Raw genomic sequence first — 19242 nt, 5'->3', positions numbered from 1 at the left:
CTGTATGCCATTTTGTATAGCCCACTTGATATTCTGCCCCTCGGCGTTTTTACAAGATCTATATCTTTTTTAGTTACTATTCTAACGATGCATGGAGAGTAAAAATTTACCATGCAAAAATGAAGTACTAACACATTCATTGTGTCCTAAGCAAACCACAGAAAAGGTTTCTTAGAATGGCTTGAGGAAAAAAAAGATAATGATACTAATATTTTTGGCATTATCTGCCCACATAAAGTGAGATACCTGACAGTACAGAATTACGGTAATAATTTGCTCCAATGATCGATCAAGAAAGTAGGCCTAGGCTTGGCCAACGAAACGAAAGTTTTTCGTCAAACAAAAAACAACAACATGGCTATGACAAAAGAGTGAAGCGTGAGAGTTCTGAGAAAATTCCTATTAGAGGTTGGCCTTCAGTCTCTATTACATCTTATAAAACTAGATCTAGATCTAGACTAGAATGTAGTTTCGTTTGTTAAAGTCAAGGGGTTTCAGTGACAGGGGCAGGGGATCGTATACTTTAGCACGTTAAATTCTTCTTAAGCCGTACTTAATGACGGCTAGACTGGCAGTCTAGCCGGTGCCTTAATGACAGTGCATGTATTTTAAACCTCCTGTTTTCTAATGTTAATAGGGCCTAAGATAAGTACGGCTAGACTAAGCACGGCTAGACTTCTTGTCTAGCCGTACTAAGTACGGGTAGACAGCCAGGCTAGCCGTACTTAAGGACGGCTAGACTGTCAGGCTAGCCGTACATAATATTGATGGCTGAATTGTAAATGAAATTTTTAGTTTGCAATGCCTAAAGTATTTGTATTTTAGACAAAACCAAAAGGTGCCTTACTGACTTGCATGTATTTGAACCTGAATAATTACTAGAGTCTAGATCTAGATCGAATGAGACCTGTAGTGTGTACTTAGACTTAACAGGCTTGAGTCGATAGGGCCAAACCTAGATCTAAGTACGGCTAGACTGGCAGTCTAGCTACTTACACACTTCGATTCTTCAATTGATTTTATTCCCTTTTCCGTAACGAGCAACCACTTTAAAACATGGGTGATCTTATACTGTAGCACGTTAAATTCTTCAATTCCGAAACGAGCGACCACTTACAGATCTGGATCAAAATTCTATGTCATGTCATCAAGATTATATAATGAACTCAATGGCTTCCAAAATCATGATGGAAGACTGAAAACCACTGTTATACGATTTGTTCATGACAAAATTACGGTAGTTTGCACATTTTTAGGCCCAGTTCAAAGTTTTGAAGGTCTGAGTCGGTTATCAATAGACTTTGGGAATTCAACATGCTAAAGTATAAGATCACCAAAACATGATCTATATATCTAATCAAGATTATACTCACTGGCTTCCAAAATCACAATGGAAGACCGAAAACCACTGTTATACCATCTTTTCATGACAAAATTATGGTAGTTTGCGCATTTTTAGGCCCAGTTCAAAGTTTTGAAGGTCTGAGTCGGGGATTAGTATAGTAGACTTTGGGAATTTAACGTGACCGTAACATGTCTAGTGTCCATAGTGTTGTACCTCAAGCTTCTCTTCTTTCATTTTGAACCCTAAAACAAGCCAGATGGTTATCTCTGCGTCACATGCTGAGACCCTCGCCCTCCTTTGGTACAAAATCTAAAAGTGACATATAACGTCACTAAATTGGTCATGATTTAATCAAAACAAGTACCTTTTCTGATAGTTCTTCATTGAAGCAGAAAAACAATTTGATGTTGAAGTCGCCGTAAGGGAATGTGTGTTCCGACCAAAAGCCGCTGGGAGTAGCTTGCCCGAGAGTTAATGGACCATTCCATGAAAAATAAAACTGCAGTAACACATGTGACCCCCCCCCCCCCCCCCCCTCAGAGATCAAGAGTTAAAATAGCTTACGACTTTAAAAAACATAAAGTTTTTTAATTTCAAGGGTTTTAAGCAACACAGATGTCTCCCCTTTGTATTAGAGCTGTGCCTTTTAGACTTTACTAGGAGGGCTCTTGTGGCCTAGAGGTTAAGGTGTTCGCCTCTCATTCTAAAGTTCCGGGTTCAAATCCGGGTAGCGAGGGAAAAATTTCCTTCTCTAGAATTATCTCCTTTCACTTTCTTTCCTACTCTCTTGCAATATTCTGTCATTTGCTTTCGTCTCAACTTTCTTCCCCCACCCCCTCACCTCCTTTGCCCCTTCCATTGGGCTACTGACACTTTCTTCAGCCTTTCTGCTGATACTCCTTGGCGCCTTACTGCTGTCTTACGGCCATACCACTGATCGTCTTGTAGGAAAGATCTATGTCTAGCCTTCTCGGACAAGTGCGAAAAATCTCGGAGGTACCGTGTTCAAGTTGCGCACGTTAAAGATCCCTTGGTGGTCCAAAATCAATAACAGTAGGCTTCGGCTGCCACCCGGGCAAAATTCAAAATTTCCTACCAATTGAAAATGTTTGATATGTCCCGCACGCTCATATGACCTTATGCAGTTGCGAGCGCTGTAAAACACTTACAAAAAAAAAGAAAAAAGACTTTTCTATTCAACATTCATCATGACTTTTGAGCTATTCACAGCTGCTCTATTCGAAGTGTGGCTGAGTTATTCAGTGCTGTGTCAATTCTATTATAGAGTGGGTTTTCATTTTATTTTTTGTGAAACCTTCCTAAAAGTAAAACAGGATATAATCCATGTGGTAAATACAGCAATACTTTGCATTTGATGATTATGAGGCAGAGTGATAAGTGAAGCCAACAGGGGTTATAAAACATGCATTTTAGAAGTATTCAGTACTATTTGATATTATAGTAACACCATGAATAGCTCAAGAGTGCACGATTCTCAAAGTGGAATGACAACTTATCCGTAGTCTGGTGCAATGACCTCCTCTTTCCTATTTAAAAATTATCAAAGTATTATGAATGGTGATTTGACATCATTATGTTGCACTGCATGCATGCCATCATGAATATGTAGAGAATGTTGCGGATGGACTTAAATGTATAAGAAAACAGCCTTTACCTCATAGTATTCAATTAGCAAGAACAGTGTCTTTACATTTCAAGGTGTCAATTAAGTTATGTTTCCTCAAAATCACACAGTACTACTTGATGTCTTGCTATGTTTTTTTATATTTTTTTTTTTCATCGTTGCAGTTTCCACAAAGAAAAGATGGAAGATTGTCCGGCCCAAAGACTTCATGTGAGAGAGCTGAGCGAAGAGGAAAGAACCAAGTTGGAGGAAGACATCAATGTCATTTCGGACTTTAAACAGAATAAACTTGAGTTAGAGGCCAAGAAGAATTGGGACCTTTTCTATAAGAGAAACACTACAAAATTCTTCAAAGACAGACATTGGACAACAAGAGAGTTTGAAGAGTTGACAAGCAGTTGTGATAACAGTGATGTATGATCTTTATATATTGTGATAAACTTTGTATGGATCATTTCCTCCTGCTTTTTCTTTTTCAGCCTCTTTTTGTAACGGATGGCTGTGTATATTTTAATCCATCTTCATTCCCAGTTGTTCCTTCATTATCACATTGATCATTCTTATCCTTGCTTCTCCCATGAATCATAGATAATCTCCCTTTTAGCCTTTTTGTTTCTCTTTTACTGTATGATTTCTTCCATGACATCTTTTATGGGTGATTAATGGCAATGGGTTGATGTGCTCTGCTCCTTTTTAAAATTGTTAAAATCTTTTCTTCTTATAGAAGTGTGGCTTTTGGACTGTCATACACTGCTATGTTACCACACTCAACTTTTTTTTCATGTTCTTTACCTACTATCACTCCTGAACATAAATTTACTCTATCTCACTTTGTTCACTTTTCAGTGATTGTGCTTGCTTGCATTTGTTTTTTGTATCGGTAGATATTCCTTTTTTTTTTTTCTTGCCTTTTCTGTACATAAGTTAAGGGCTCTCATATTTGCCTTTTAAGAGCACAGGGAAATAAGCAAGTAGTGTTTTAGGTATCTTTTGGTAGTAAGTTCACTTTTACATTTCGGTCAAACCTTGTTTATACTGTCAGCATTGGCCCGTGTATGAAGCTGATGGTATGCAGGGATGTTGGTATAACAGGGTTTCAATGCTGTCCCTCTTAAAAAGCACATACTACTATTACATTAATGGAAATGATGGTGGACAATATTATAATTAGCTGCTCTATTTCCTTTTGCCTAAAACATGATGGCTGTCAGGCTTCCTACAGAGCCTTGTTTGGGAAAAGGCTTATTACCACCGCATAGCTACCAAATGGGTGCTGTGTGTAGTGTGTACTTCTTGCTGCCAGTTTGCTGGTGGTGCTGCTGGGCAAATTACCATTAGCCTTAGAATGACCATACAACTTGGGCTCATGATATGTCAGATAGCAGTTTAAAGGAGCAAATAGTATTACAAATGTCACTCCTTTTTGTGCTTTGGTGTAACCTGGCGATGAGAGGGGTTTGCAGTATGCCGGGTGTCAGGGGTGAGGGGGGGGGGGGGGGTGTAAAAGGGTACTCGTAAATGACAAATTTTACATGTCTTTTTCAGGATCATGCAGAAAGTCGCCGAAGAGTAATTTTTGAAGTTGGGTGTGGGGTCGGAAATTTCATGTTCCCATTGTTAGAAGAGGATCCCCATACCTACTTCTACGCTTGTGACTTCTCTCCAAGAGCTGTCGATTTTGTGAAGGTAAAAAGGCTTTGTACTGTGGTAACTTGTATGTAATTACAATGGGTTTTTTTTTTAATGGACCGTAGACAGGAATAATTCATTTCCAAGAATTCTTTTCTCCGTAAGACTGCCCGTTTGTAACATGATATATGTGAGGCGTGCTGACAAAATGAGTTACTTCTCACAATCTACAAAAGCTGATATTGGCCAAAAATCGACACTAGGGACACATTTCTAGGTTTTCTATTGATGCTATAGTCATTGAGTACTAAATGCCTTTTGTTAGTTCATGCTTATAAATTGTAAAAACTTAACCTATAAGCATGATAATGTATCTATTTTCATAGGGCTCAAATTCGAGAAGTAACTCATTTTGTCAGCACGCTTCACGTATGATAATGAATGATACTGGAATAGCAAGAGAATTCCAGAGTGTGTGGAGCAGACCTTGTCGTTATGCTAAAACTGTTTCTTGACTGAACATGAAAGTCCTTCAACCTAGATCAGGCTTGTCTTTCTCTTGTAAAATAATGATCTGATTTTGTAATGCTGGTTACTCTTATAATGACAGGCCAGTTTTGGAGGAATGAATGTAAACAAGTCATCACTTAAATTTCCTAACTTATTTTTAATATTCCTAATTAGAAATGTCACTGTTTCTGAGCATACTCAATGGTGTTGCTTCTCCTTTTTGCTTTTCATTAGAAACAATTACAAACAAACACACACACACACACACACACACACACACACGCATGCACGCACGCACACACGCACACACACACACACACACACACACACACACACACACGCTCTCACACACACACACATACACCCCCCCCCCCCCAAAAAAAAAAAAAAACCCAACTAAAAAACAGAATGGGGATCAAGGTTGGTTATTTATTTTTAGGATTTTCATCACCATTGGACTTTTCTTTATATCACAGAGCAATCCCCCTCTATAACAGCGATCGCTGCACAGCATTCCCTTGTGACATCACCCAAGATGACATCACAGCAACAGTGCCCCCTGCCTGTGTAGACATAAAACAACTCTCATATTTGTCCTCTCTGCCATACATCCTGAGAAAATGGTCCAAGCAATTGAAAAAATGTTGCAAAGGTTGGTAATACCTGTTGTGGTTTACTTCAGCCTCTCTGTGAAATAGTTTATTTGTTGTTGGGTTGTTTGTTTGTTTTTTGGGGGGGGAGTTGGGTTTTTTTGTGGGTTGTTTTTTTTTTTTTGGGGGGGGGGGTGGTGTATTAATATGTTTTCAGCAAATGGGAAAACACTCTTTCCTTAAATAATAATGAGGGCCTTTTTTTTGTTAATTTGTAGATTTGAATTAATGAATTCTAAACATCTGATTAGCTGAGGCTTTTTTTTTCCAGTTTTGTTTTGTCAATTTGGTTGATAAACTAGAAATAAGGAGCTCCTTTTCAGAATGCTTTTTGTGCCAGACAAGAGATTAATTACCTTTTTGGGGGGGGGGGGGCTGTCTTAGAAGCTGAAGTCTGGTGGTTTTAATACTTTTTTAAATCTACAGAACATGCTGCCCCCCACGATAACTGGCTAGATGCAAATTAATTCTTCTTTAACAAGTGCATTATAAACTCCAAGGTGATCAAAAGGGCAAAAGGCAATGGTGCAAACTGCCTGTCCAAGAGTTCTTTAAATATGTGCTTTTTTTTTCTTTTTCGAACAATATAATTAACTCAATAACTCTTAAAGGGAAAAGGTCTGTTAGAATAGAATAGAGAGTGTTTTGTTTATGGTTAACTTATCCTTCCTCCAATCGAAAGTTGGCAACGTTCTTTGTAATCATGACTACTTTGTCATTTGATTACTGAGCTTGGAGGCTGAGTCATTTGATTACTGAGTCTGCCTGAACCTTTTTAAAAATGTTAAATTCCAAATTCAATTGTTCTTTGTTCAGTTCTGTGTGCCTTCTTAATTAAATAAGAGCCTGTCATCTACATAGCATTGGTTCCAGTTGTTTCTGCTTCATAAAAGGTCCTTCAGAAGCTACATTTCCCTCATTGCATGAATACCAGCAAGCCAGGCAGGTCAGTATAAACATATTGCAAAGTGAAGCTTAAGTTCATATCTATGTGTCAGTGTCAGTGGCCAGATTTTATTTGCTGTATATTTCTTTTGTTTTGTTTTGTCTGAAATTATTGTGTAGTCCTAAGACATATTTATTGTGTTGTCCTAAGATGTAACAAATGACAAGTATTTTTACATATGTATCAATTTTTTTTGTAGCCAGTTTTCCTAACAATTTAGAATATATTTAAAGAGCAAATTTGCCCCGGGAACGACAGTGACTAGTGGAAGAGCCAAATGTCAAAGTTCTGACTGCTGTGATGGGAAGATTTGCAATGCCAATCGTATGCTGTGCTTTGGGTCAGAAATCGGGCTGCACTGAGGCACAGTTTCTTTGGGTCGATTGGGATTGGAGTTTGCCCTCTTCTAAGTATAGTATATTTCTTGACTGAACATGAAAGTCCTTCAACCTAGATCAGGCTTGTCTTTCTCTTGTAAAATAATGATCTGATTTTGTAATGCTGGTTACTCTTATAATGACAGGCGCCAGTTTTGGAAGAATGAATGTAAACAAGTCATCACTTAAATTTCCTAACTTATTTTTAATATTCTTAATTAGAAATGTCACTGTTTCTGAGCATACTCAATGGTGTTGCTTCTCCTTTTTGTTTTTCATTAGAAACAATTACAAACAAACACACACACACACACACACACACACACACACACACACACACACGCACACACACATACACACACACACACACACACACACACACACGCTCTCACACACACACACACACACACACACATACACCCCCCCCCAAAAAAAAACCAAAAAAAAAACCCAACTAAAAAACAGAATGGGGATCAAGGTTGGTTATTTATTTTTAGATTTTTCATCACCATTGTACTTTCTTTATATCACAGAGCAATCCCCTCTATAACAGCGATCGCTGCACAGCATTCCCTTGTGACATCACCCAAGATGACATCACAGCAACAGTGCCCCCTGCCTGTGTAGACATAACAACTCTCATATTTGTCCTCTCTGCCATACATCCTGAGAAAATGGTCCAAGCAATTGAAAATGTTGCAAAGGTTGGTAATACCTGTTGTGGTTTACTTCAGCCTCTCTGTGAAATAGTTTATTTGTTGTTGTGGGGGGTTTTTTTGGGGGGGGAGTTGGGTTTTTTTGTGGGTTGTTTTTTTTTTGGTTTTTTTTTGGGGGGGGGTGTATTAATATGTTTTCAGCAAATGGGAAAACACTCTTTCTTTAAATAATAATGAGGGCCTTTTTTTGTTAATTTGTAGATTTGAATTAATGAATTTTAAACATCTGATTAGCTGGGGCTTTTTTTTTTCCAGTTTTGTTTTGTCAGTTTGGTTGTCTAGACACTGGAGGGGTTGAACCCAAAAGCAAAAGTTCGATAAAAGTTGCTAAACGGGGGAAAAAATGTCAGGGTTTTTTTTTTCCATTATTTTGATGAGTGTCGATTTAATAAATTTATGTTTTTTCTTTCTGTTTGTTTTTTTCGCAGACCCTCAAACCAGGAGGAGTGCTCCTGATCCGCGACTATGGACTGTATGACTATGCCATGTTGAGGTTCTCCAAAGGGCACAAATTGTCAGAAAACTTCTATGTTAGACAGGATGGCACCAGAGCTTTTTATTTTTCCCTTGGTAAGTTCTGTCACATCTCAGCATTAAATATCTTAAATGGACGGGTGTTGAAGTATAAATAATGCAGGAACGTCAGTTTACTGGTGTGCACAGAACTCACCAAAATTGGTTGGTCTACTTATGTGGGTTGAAATAACACATGTCTATTCTGAAAATGTACCTAAGTGAAATTTCCAATGTCTTGGCCAGCTATTTAGATTCCTAGGGAATGTGTCAGATGCAAAGTCTCTTCCCAAGATCTCATCACTTATGATCTTGGTTTGCATAAGATCCCGCTGTTGTAAGAACTTTTACAATACGAAAGTCTTCCCTAAGTCCCATTTTGAAGGGACTAAATTCAACTAAGATCCCGCATTTCAGATCATAATTACGGAATAAAGACACAGGGACGCACACCTGATCAACCAAGCAGCTAAAATTGACGATCATTTTACTGCCTGTCACATTAGAGATCATCCATTCTCATTAAAGTAACTACAACTCCAATGCGAACTTGATAAGTGGGTACAATATATGCTCCAGACAGAATCACACTGAGGTGGGAACTCGCCTGTGCGTTAGTTTTCCGGAACATCCGCTCGCTCTCGAGCTCTCCGCCTGAATTTTTATTACAGGCTCAATGGGTAGGGCCTACAAGGCCACATCAGATGGGTCACATCAAATAGTGAACTCGTGGCTACTTTTGCTTCCCTGTCCATGCACTTGTCTTTCAGCTCTGCGGCTAAATTTGCTCGATGAACCTGCCTTTCATTCTCCAAATTTTAATTGGTGCAGTTACAAAACAATAATGTATTACGACTGAGTGGGAAACTCATTCAGAGATACAAATATCTATAAATTTTTGACAGGTAAAGGGGAGGAGCATGAGGTCAACCTAGATCTTGAGACTCTTGATTGGATAAGGGAAAATGACATGCCTCATCAGAATTAAGAGACTACTGTGATTGGTCATTAAGGTTAAGGTCCTCTTTTTTTTTTTTTTTAAGTTATAAGGGGTCACACCAGTACTTTTCAAAATGAGGGGAGATCATTTTACAGATCATGGGCCTACCGTGACTGACTGGCTTGATGATTTAGCCAAGATTTCACTCACCTAAGATCCCACATTTTCTGAGCTCCCAAGCACTGGTATCATAAGACGGAGACTACCGTAATTCTCATTTGGCACCTAGTTGTGTACTTTCGTTGTTGTTAATAAATAATGCATGTCCCCCAGTATGTGTCCAATTTCTTGCTGTTTATTTTATTCAGGATTTAGGTTCTTTTGGCCATCCTTCTTCATTTCAGTATTCTTTTTTATATTGATTGCTCTTTTCAGAAATTGTAAGAGTGAGCAGCAAAATTATGTTTTTATAAGTTAAGTTATTTTATTGTGTCTCGGTTATTCTCATGGCAGAATGGAAAAACAAAAGAGACTTATGATTGTAAGATGACAACTGTTTGTCAGCATTTTTGTATTTCGTACCTTGTTGTTGCTGGTCAGTTGTGCTTACTGGAGCAGTTTGACCTTCTCTTGTTTACATTTCCTATCAATACGCTGTTTTCCTTTCAATCAACTTTTTTTCTGAAATTTACTGAAATCTCATGTTTCCTACAGTTTTCATCACAATCTTCATTCCAATGGGTTTTTTCATTCCAATGGGTTTTTTAAAACTGTTTATTGTACTTCTTTCTATTGAACATGGTTTGTTATGGTACAGCATGCTTTTTATCTTTTTGTCCCCCAGAGAAACTGAACAGTATAATGTCACAGGCTGGTCTCCTGCAGATTCAGAGTAGCTACATCGAGAGAGCCACGGTCAATAAAAAAGAAGGCATCCATGTACCTCGGATTTTTGTTCAAGGCAAATACCGCAAGGCTTCCAGTGCTGGTGATGTTTTAGGGACCAGTGACAGACATAGTGATTCTAACACTTCCATGGAAAGCTCACGTCCCCCTGGGTGTGCTGACAGTTGTGAGAGCGACAAATTATCTGTTTGTTCTCCTAGCTCTGGTCTCTCTACAGTCAATGGAACAGTAGGAGCAGAAGACATTTCTTCAGTTGTGGAAAATTTGACTCTTCATAGCAATGCTGATGCTGACGACAGATGACAAATAACTACCTCTTAGATTTACCTGAAGTATAAATACTGCTGTTTCCAAAAGAAACTGTTATGTCTGTAGTATCAGCCTCGCTACAGTCCACTACGCTTTTGCTGAAGGAAGAAATGCAAAAGAAGAGATGTCTGTTTTGTTGATGCCATTTGATGCTGTTACACTAATGTTGTCATGTAATATTCTATTAAATATGTGCTGAGTAAAGACTTGGGTTTTTTGGTTGTATGCCATTGGGATAATTCTTACGTAACTTCTTCTTTTCAGTCTTGTCTTTGGCACGCTGATTATTCTTTCTTTCCGGAGGCTGTGGTCATAAAATACCAGACTCAGTTATTGTAATTTGATATAAGCTTATATGGTTTGCCAAAGGATTCCATACCTGGAAGGCATCACAGATGACTGTACAAATTAATGTACTTTGCATTCATCAAAAGTGACAGAGTCATATTTTTATCTCCTCAAAATATTTACTTCCATTTAGTTCATGTTTTTAAAATGAACTGTTCTGAAACATGGTAATCTTATTGACACTTTTAGCCTACTCTGATATATATATTTGACCTTTCAACAACAAAAAGGTGTTAAACTGATTTGTAATGTTCTTTTCATTTGCTGAGGCACATATAATTGGACAACAGAGCCAAGAGACCGTGGTTGGATTGACTTGGTTTTTTGTTGAAGATAATGGCCCCACTAGACACAATCTCTCTTTTGCCCATTTTAAACTCCTAGTGGAGCATAGGTCATCAACGACATTGCTCCAGCAAAGCCTGTCCTGAGCATCCTTTTCTAGCTGTTTCCATCATGTCCCAGCCTTTTCCATTTTTGCCTGTACGGCTCGCCTCCATGTCATTTTTGGTCTTCCTTTCTTTCGTTTTCCTTGTGGATTCCATGTCAAAGCATGTCTGGTGATGCTTGTTGGGGGTTTCCTCAGGGTGTGCCCAATCCATTTCCATTTCTTCACCTGTAAGTCTTCCTTTACTGGCCTCTGGCTTGTTCTTTCCCACAGTTGAGCATTTATGATTGAGACTCGATCATACCACTTGATCCCCGCTACAAATGTAACCTTCTAAGACATCCATTTATGAAGCTCTGCATTTTTTTTGCTGCTGATACACCAGACATAATGCAGAGCGTATATACAACTGGAAAGACAAGGAATATATTCTGACGTTTCCCGGATTGGGATCCCAAACCTTTAAGTTTTGTTCACAAGTTCATAATCAACTGTGCTCTGAGGGTAATCAATTCAGGTTAGATTCTGACCTAGTTTTTCTTGTCATCATCCAGTTTCAGCCAAGTGTTAGGATATCAAGTGCTCTGCTTTACAACTGGTAATTGCTAGTGTTCTGGTTATGAGCAAACAAATGGGGGAAAAAAATGAAGAACCAAATGTACATATTTTCCAAAGCAGATATTTTATTTACAAAACATTTGAATATTGATTTATGCAATTCACAATATTCACATCAACAATGTATAAAGTTAAGCACAGATAACTGCAAATCAACAGGTCATCTAGTCTGTTTCAGATTGGCCATCATAATGAAATAAATGAAATGTTAAGGGCACTCCAGCTTTATACCATGAAGCACTCAAAACTTGATTGCTTCGTTTTAAAAAAACAAAGTTTCCTCAAACTGAGATTTGGTTCACGATTTGTAATTCCCAGAAATTTAGACTTGATATAGACTGTAAAACGAATAAAGCTTGCTGTTGAGCGCAAAACAAAATATTGTTTATTATTTTGTATTATTATGAATAATCCCCTCGACATTCTAACTCAAGTACAGATCCCTGTGACAGATTTTTCTACTAACATGGTGTCAAATGAATATGAAACGAAGTGATGCCAGTGAATGAACAAAGCTCTGGTATGATTGACAAAAACATAAAGCCATCGCTATTTCTAACAGATAACCATGACACAGCAAGTTAGGGTTGGTGCATGCACTATGTATCAAAGGTAAACTTACACAACTACAACTGCACTATTTGAGGCCTAAGATGGGCAAGCTTGTTCTGTGGGAGGTGGAAACATTGTAAATGAAAGGGTGGACAGGCCAGTTGTGTTGTATAGACCACAAAATCCAAAGTCAAGTTTGTTTCTCTTGTTTCTTTCTTTAAAACACTTTGCGGTCACTCAGTACAAAATACCCCATCTGGTCACTGTGCCAGGAGAGTGACTGCAACGAACTTCTCAGGCCTGGCGCAGGTAATCGGAACGGATAATTTTCACAGTCGCATTATTGCGCCAAGTGAGCGCAAAGTGTTAATCAAACTATCGTGTTATGGCAAGTGGAAAGAAAGTGCCTTTTCTACTACTAAAATTGATACATGTAGCATGTTATAGCGTTTTGGCAACAATTATAATTATAGGACATCTCATTGCCAGAGACAAAGCATAGTTAGAGCTGAATTTTCAGAGAACAGATCACAATATACTAAATTAATATTACTTTATTTCTTACTTGGATTTCTAATGTACAACTTGTGGACTCTCTGGCCCTTCGCTTGTGTGGAGAGCTATGTCATGACAGTAACAGGACTTCTTTCTTACCGTCTTACTTACATACTAAACAAGTAAAAGACACAATACTGATGAAACAGATAGTTGATGGCTGTTCTCATATGATATGTTATTTCTACTTCATGTACTTAAAGAAAAAAACAAAAACAACTATTGTTATTATTGTCCTGATCTGTGTTTTGGCGAAATGAAGCTCAAATTTTGTTGACACACTATTAACTTGAACTGAACTGTACTTAAGATACAGCAGTTCCGAGACAAAGATTTCTGTCAATAAACTCAGTCAAGCACCATATCAATTGCATTCATAATTTACAGCTCAAAATGATGTATAATGTTATGCATGTATATGTTTGCTCAAAAATCCAAGAAAAAGCAATCATAACATGGTTTTGTACTAAAGTATAGCGTTACCCCCCCCCCCCCCCCCGTTCTCTCTCTCTCTCTCTCTCTCTCTCTCTCTCTCTCTCTCTCTCTCTCTCTCTCTCTCATTCTCTCTCTCTCTATCTCTCTCTCTCTATCTCTCTCTTTCTCTCTGCCCTTACTACCTGGGCAATAAGATAGAAGGAGGTGAAAAACAATGTCTGTTACTTTCCTCATCTGGAACAAGCACATGGTAGTCATACGACTTACAGGGGTGTTCACTTAATTAAACCGAAATTGGTTAATGGAAAAAAAAAGCAGTAACCCGAAAGAAAAGAAAAACTATCTTTTTTTGTTCTATTTGGGTAACCTCTTTAAACAGAAAATTGGTCTAAGCTGAAGAAAATATGGCAGTCCCTCGCAGAATTTTGATTTAATCCGACTTCACTGTACATACATGTAATGTATTTGACCAGAATATACACCTGTGCATGTAAAACCTATGAACATTTTTTGGGAAAGACATGTTGAGGTTCCAGCTATAGCCCCTTCTGGCTGTTATAGCACAGTTGGTTAATTAACTTGGCCTTCTTGAGGAGTTTCAGGGTTTGTAATTGACCGAAAACCGACATTTTTCTTGTCCTCCCAGCAAAGATTTTTCTGTCTGCAACATGTCCTAGCAGGGTTCCAAGTGTTCTGCCAATAAAAATGATCTACACTATATGAATCTTCAGGATTGTTTAAATTGCCATGTAAGAAAGGAAAAGCAGTAAACGCAGTCGTAACCATGCGAATATTTGTATTTATTTTTATCATTTAGAAGTTCTTTATTTTTGTGTTGAATTGATATAGTAATTGTAAAGAAAGTTTTACTCATAAGTTGACTACGAGCACTTTTCATAGGTAAAATTATTTAATGTAAAGTAAGCTTAAAGAATACAGAAGGTAGATGTACTATGATGAAAATTCGTAAAAATTGTTCCTGGCAGGAAGAGATAATTTCCCATAGTAACAATAAACAGTGTGTCTTAACCTTGCAACTTGCACACAAAACCCAGAGTTTCAACCTTCCATTGGAACGTTTACTGTATCATCTACCTGTCTGTTCTTCTGTTATACTTATATGGAACGCTGTGTCTGGCTCCACCAGGCGTTATCCCTGTTGGGCAGGGCTGAAGCGGCATTTCTTAAATGTTCTACAATGTAATGTATGGATGGGGGCATAAAACATTGACATTCAGCCCCTTGTCTCAGGACAAAAAGGACTAATGAATCTTTGCAATGTTTGTGTTGCTCTTCAATGTACAGAAGGACGGAGATGATAGGACCACCGTGCTTCCCTGAAGATACTCGCATAGTACCCCATCTTCTTCAGCACGTGATAACAAATTAATTAAATCGTCTCGGGTATCATGAATACTGAACATAAACCAGCAGTATACACAACATCAAAAACTCATGCTCATGATACAGTCTTACGCATAATACATAATATATTATTGAAGTTGAAATTTTGACTTGGATATTTGGCATCATGAAACGTCAGAATTGTATTGTGAGCAATTGACTTCTGTGAGGTTTTGTAGTGAGTGGCGTTATAGCTCATCCTGTTCACAAATTGCATTGTGTACCTATTACATGTAACAATTATAAAAATAATTTACTAGTACGTACATAACAGTGGACTCCGCTTAACCTAAACATGGTTATTAATTTGTAAACAGTGGTAAACCAAAAGAAAATAAAATCCCCGATTTTTTTCCTTCTACTTCTATCATTATGAGCAATCTCTCTATACCAAAAACCCAGCTAAACTGAAGAAATTCCAAAGGTCCCGCAGATTTTGGTTTAAGCAAACTCCACTGTGTATTTTAAAATATATGTTCAAAATATTTATTTTTAAAATACAAATAAAGGTTATTAAAAGATACTTTTTATGCTTAGCACACCATAACCACAACTATACACAAGCATTTGCACACATACGTTATATATTTAAAAGGCACTTTATAACATCATTTCATCATTCCAGAGATTTTTTAATCTCTTGTACTTGTTGTACACACATGCATCATGTACGCCTATATGATCATTATATTTATACTATTTTTTAATCATGTACCATTTATACATAAAAGACTCAGTCATTACAATGGTGGCAGTTGGTTAACTTTGCATGAAATTTACTGATACAAGTACATTATATGTACTTTGACAAGCAGCAGAAAACCACAACTATGTACCTGGTCTACAGTGTACCTCTGCTTTAGAGTCAAATAAGTGGCAGCTAGTTTCGATGTTTTATTTTGTTTCAAGTTTCCAACTGCATGGCAGAACTTGAGATTCGTTTATGTCTGCATTTCTGAGCCAGGCAAGCATTACATTTTCAAAAGTTTGTGGTTTTCATACACATACTATAATCATTCCAAAGCACCAGAGTTGTATTTGGACAATCTTTTCCAACAGAGGTTAACAAGTACTGTCTCATTTTCTTCTCACAATGAGCATACATTATAGATCTCATGCTCTGGGTATGGCCTGTATTAAAATGAAATGATAACAGATTCGTAGAAACCAGCATAAGTCTGCTTTGATCAAAATTTACCGTCGGAGAATTCTCACATTTTGCGTCTCCTTTCAAGTGCATCATGAACATATAATCATTTGAACCTGATAATTTTGAAGGGGCACTGCAAGTACACATCTACATCTATATTATAATAATATGGGTTATAAAAGACTGTTCAAGAGCCGAGACAGATCCATGTCCTTCCTGAACTTATCCTGAGCCTGCTGTGCTCGTTTTCTCTGTGACACACTCTCTATGGCACCAATTTACTAAACCTTACTGATTGTTCTTTCAGTTTGTCATGTAGTAATACGTATTATCTGGCTACCCACTTGCATCAAGGTACGTGGTTGAAGTGTCTGTAGTCAGGGTTGAAGTCGTCATCCAGGTCATGCACCACTTCCAAGTTGCCGATGGCGGGCTGTGAGCTGCTGCTGCTTTTACTGATGCTACCGCGGTTGCTGTTTCTGCTGCCTTGTCTGGCCAGACCACTGCTGCTGGCTTGAGACGTGCTGCTGCCGCTACTGTTGCTGCTGTAGCCACTGGCGGCACGAGAAGCCCATCTGTCTTCATCTTCCTCTGGGTCTATATGGATCTCCTGTACGGAAGTCTCACGTTTGCTGCGTCGTCCTCTGCGGAATTTCCTCTTGACGAAAGTCAGAAATTTCCTCGTCTCTTCGCTGATCTGGAAATTGAAAAGAGAAATACATGTAGCTGACCGTTAATCTAGTATCTGCGTTTGTCGCGCCGCGACCCGCGAATCGCGGCCGCGATTTTTTGGCATTTTTTGGTCCGCGAATCTCGGCCGTGATTTTTACATTTTTCAAAAAAGACAAAACAACAAAGCTACTTCATAACATACCAGACATGTGATTTGATACGTTTTAAGATGTCCTTGTGTATCTAGATCTATTTTCATGCAGAAAATATAAACATGTACATTACATTACTTACTATTTATATTGCTGTTTGTCTTTTATTTTTCCCTCTTTGTTGTGTTTTAATTTGTTGGTGTGTTAATTTTTATAAAAATTGTTCTGATTATTTGTTTTTCTTTTTGTATGTGTGTTTCACAGCGTAATGTCATTTAATTTGATGCTGTTCCTACCCTTTTAAAAATATAAATGTGTTATGTTAGAGCGTGTCTCCACCAAAACCGAATAATATCCTGTGGGCCTACTTTTTCTTGAATTACACACCTTTAGGGTTAAAACAGTCAATCTTCGGATAGGTGGACGCGCCCCAATTTGTTAATTTTTGTGGTGATTTATCCGTGCTGTTCTAATTTTGATTTCATTCTCTTGCGAAACCTTTATTTTTCACGATTTTATACACTGGGTGACTACAAATGATATACTGGATGCTTAAAACAGAGCACAAGAAATTCTGGTGCTTTAGATTGTTACCTCTATCAAATTGCTATATAAAAATACGTCGCCACAGAGAGTTGAAAGCTTGAAAATTAATGGCAACTGTTTTGGCAACTTTTGCCACTTTTTGTGGCAACGTTTGGCAACTTTTGCCACTTTTTGTGGCAACGTTTGGCAACTTTTGCCACTTTTTGTGGCAACGTTTGGCAACTTTTGGACAAAAAATGGCAACAAACACAGATGCTAGGTTATGCCTGTAGAAATGAGCATAGGTATGTGTCTGTTGTTCGAGGTATCGATGATGATCGGAATCTCTCTCTCTCTCTCTCTCTCTCTCTCTCTCTCTCTCTCTCTCTCTCTCTCCTCCTCCTCCTCCTCCTCCTTCTCTTCCTTTCATCGGTATCGGAGGTGTTAAGGCTAGGGTCTCCACAATTTTGTATGCTGAGGATGCGATTCAACTCCCAGATTAAGAAATTATTTTACCAATCATTATACATGTATTTCTATCTGTTTGCCGGGATGCCGTTTCCCATTATCAGCTCGGGCTGGCCCTTACATGCTGGGTTGAAGCGCAGTATCTATTCGGAGACCTCTCCGACGGAGATAGATCTATCAAAATGCTTTGTGCCTCTAGACCAAGTAAAAATATATGCACTCACTTGTTGTTTTGCTTCACTCAGCGAAGGTCTCCCCGCGACTCTCTTCTCCATCGTGACGGAAGGAGCGGGTGAACTTGTTCCGCTACTACTTCCTCCAGTCCAGATGACGTCTGATTTGGCCAGACTTCTTCGTATCGTCTCAGGGGCTAGATCTAAACCTGAGAGCACTTCGGAATCTGTTTCACTGGTATTTGTAGTTGCAGACTCGCTCTCGACGTCACAAGACTGGCTGTGTTGTAGCACCAATCGCGGGCGTGGAATTTCGCTTATCGGTGACGCGTTGTCTGCACACTCTGCGGCAGCGACGTCTTCTTGGCAGTCTTCAGCCGGGACTTCCGCTTCCTGCTGGGGAGGGTGGGAAAATTGAAAGAATTAGAGTCAGATTAACCTAGAAATAGAAGAGGATTAAGTCGCGGGTGGTGACGTGAGAGTGCACCTGATGCTTCTCGAAAAGAGGATTTATAAAAATGGGAGAAGGTCCCCTTAGTTGATAATTCTGCAGTTGCCACACTGAAGAGTTTAGTGTGTTCCACCCCCCCCCCCAAAAAAAAACAACAACGAAAAAACAAAACAAAAAACAAACACCCGACGGTACAACATAGTGTGGATCAGTCAGTTGTTTTAAGAGAATTTTTTCATTTGTTGATGTCGTTATTCTGTCAGCGTACTGTGTTCTTCTTTCGGCGTTCCTCCGTCTGTTGATGGGGTAACCCGAGAGAGAGGGGGGTTGTTTGTTTATGTGTTTGTTTGCTTGTTTGTTTGTTTGTTTGGGGGCAGGTTACGTTATGGACTCCGTGGGGGTTTTAACTTACACAAAAAGCTCTTTTGTTGGAGTGTTTTATTTTCTTACTTGAATATATTATTTTATAAATTCATAAGCGCACTCGCTCATGATCATTTCATTCGTTAATAATAATAATAATAATAATAATAATAATAATAATAATAATAATAATAATAATAATAATAATAGTAAATTGCATTTACATAGCGCATTTCCACAATACAAAGAACAAATGCAGCGCACAGCTCCTATAATAATCCTTTCTCTCTCTCTCTCTCTCTCTCTCTCTCTCTCTCTCTCTCTCTCTCTCTCTCTCTCTCTCTCTCTCTCTCTCTCTCTCTCTCTCTCCCTCTCTCTCTCCCTCTCTCCAGTACATCCTTGAGTAAAGACAATCCCACATAGCTTATCCAGACACCCTCACACACATTGATGAATTCACAGTCATAAATCTTTACAGAACAGCATGAATTTAAAACGATAC

General features: G+C 38.4%; 2 protein-coding genes across 4 annotated transcripts; one reads left to right on the top strand and one right to left on the bottom strand.

Moving 5' to 3' along the window:
* Positions 1-239: 239 nt before the first annotated feature.
* LOC101849414 (tRNA N(3)-methylcytidine methyltransferase METTL6) lies at positions 240-10692 on the top strand. 3 transcript variants are annotated; one of them, XM_035972835.1, is made up of 6 exons: positions 240-265; positions 3155-3404; positions 4536-4676; positions 7636-7806; positions 8247-8388; positions 10116-10692. In XM_035972835.1, the coding sequence occupies exons 2-6, from the start codon at positions 3171-3173 to the stop codon at positions 10478-10480; spliced, it is 1053 nt and encodes a 350-aa protein (XP_035828728.1). In that variant the 5' UTR covers positions 240-265; positions 3155-3170; the 3' UTR covers positions 10481-10692. The 3 variants fall into 3 exon arrangements, with proteins under 3 accessions (XP_035828728.1, XP_005110335.1, XP_035828727.1); XM_005110278.3 differs by lacking the exon at positions 240-265 and adding an exon at positions 272-408; XM_035972834.1 differs by lacking the exon at positions 240-265 and adding an exon at positions 277-378.
* Positions 10693-13500: 2808 nt separating this feature from the next.
* On the bottom strand, positions 13501-18322 carry LOC101849165 (the record flags this gene model as incomplete). Its single annotated transcript, XM_013089090.2, is given in 2 exon segments — positions 13501-16633; positions 17978-18322. Coding segments are annotated over 2 exon segments (693 nt in total), but the record flags the coding sequence as incomplete, so codon positions are not given.
* Between the last annotated feature and the right edge of the window lie 920 nt (positions 18323-19242).

This window comes from Aplysia californica, unplaced genomic scaffold (assembly GCF_000002075.1).
Source record: "Aplysia californica isolate F4 #8 unplaced genomic scaffold, AplCal3.0 scaffold00871, whole genome shotgun sequence".
NCBI lineage: Eukaryota > Metazoa > Mollusca > Gastropoda > Aplysiida > Aplysiidae > Aplysia > Aplysia californica.
The sequence above is the reverse complement of the archived record's forward strand: the minus strand, read 5'-3'. Positions and strand labels throughout refer to the sequence as shown.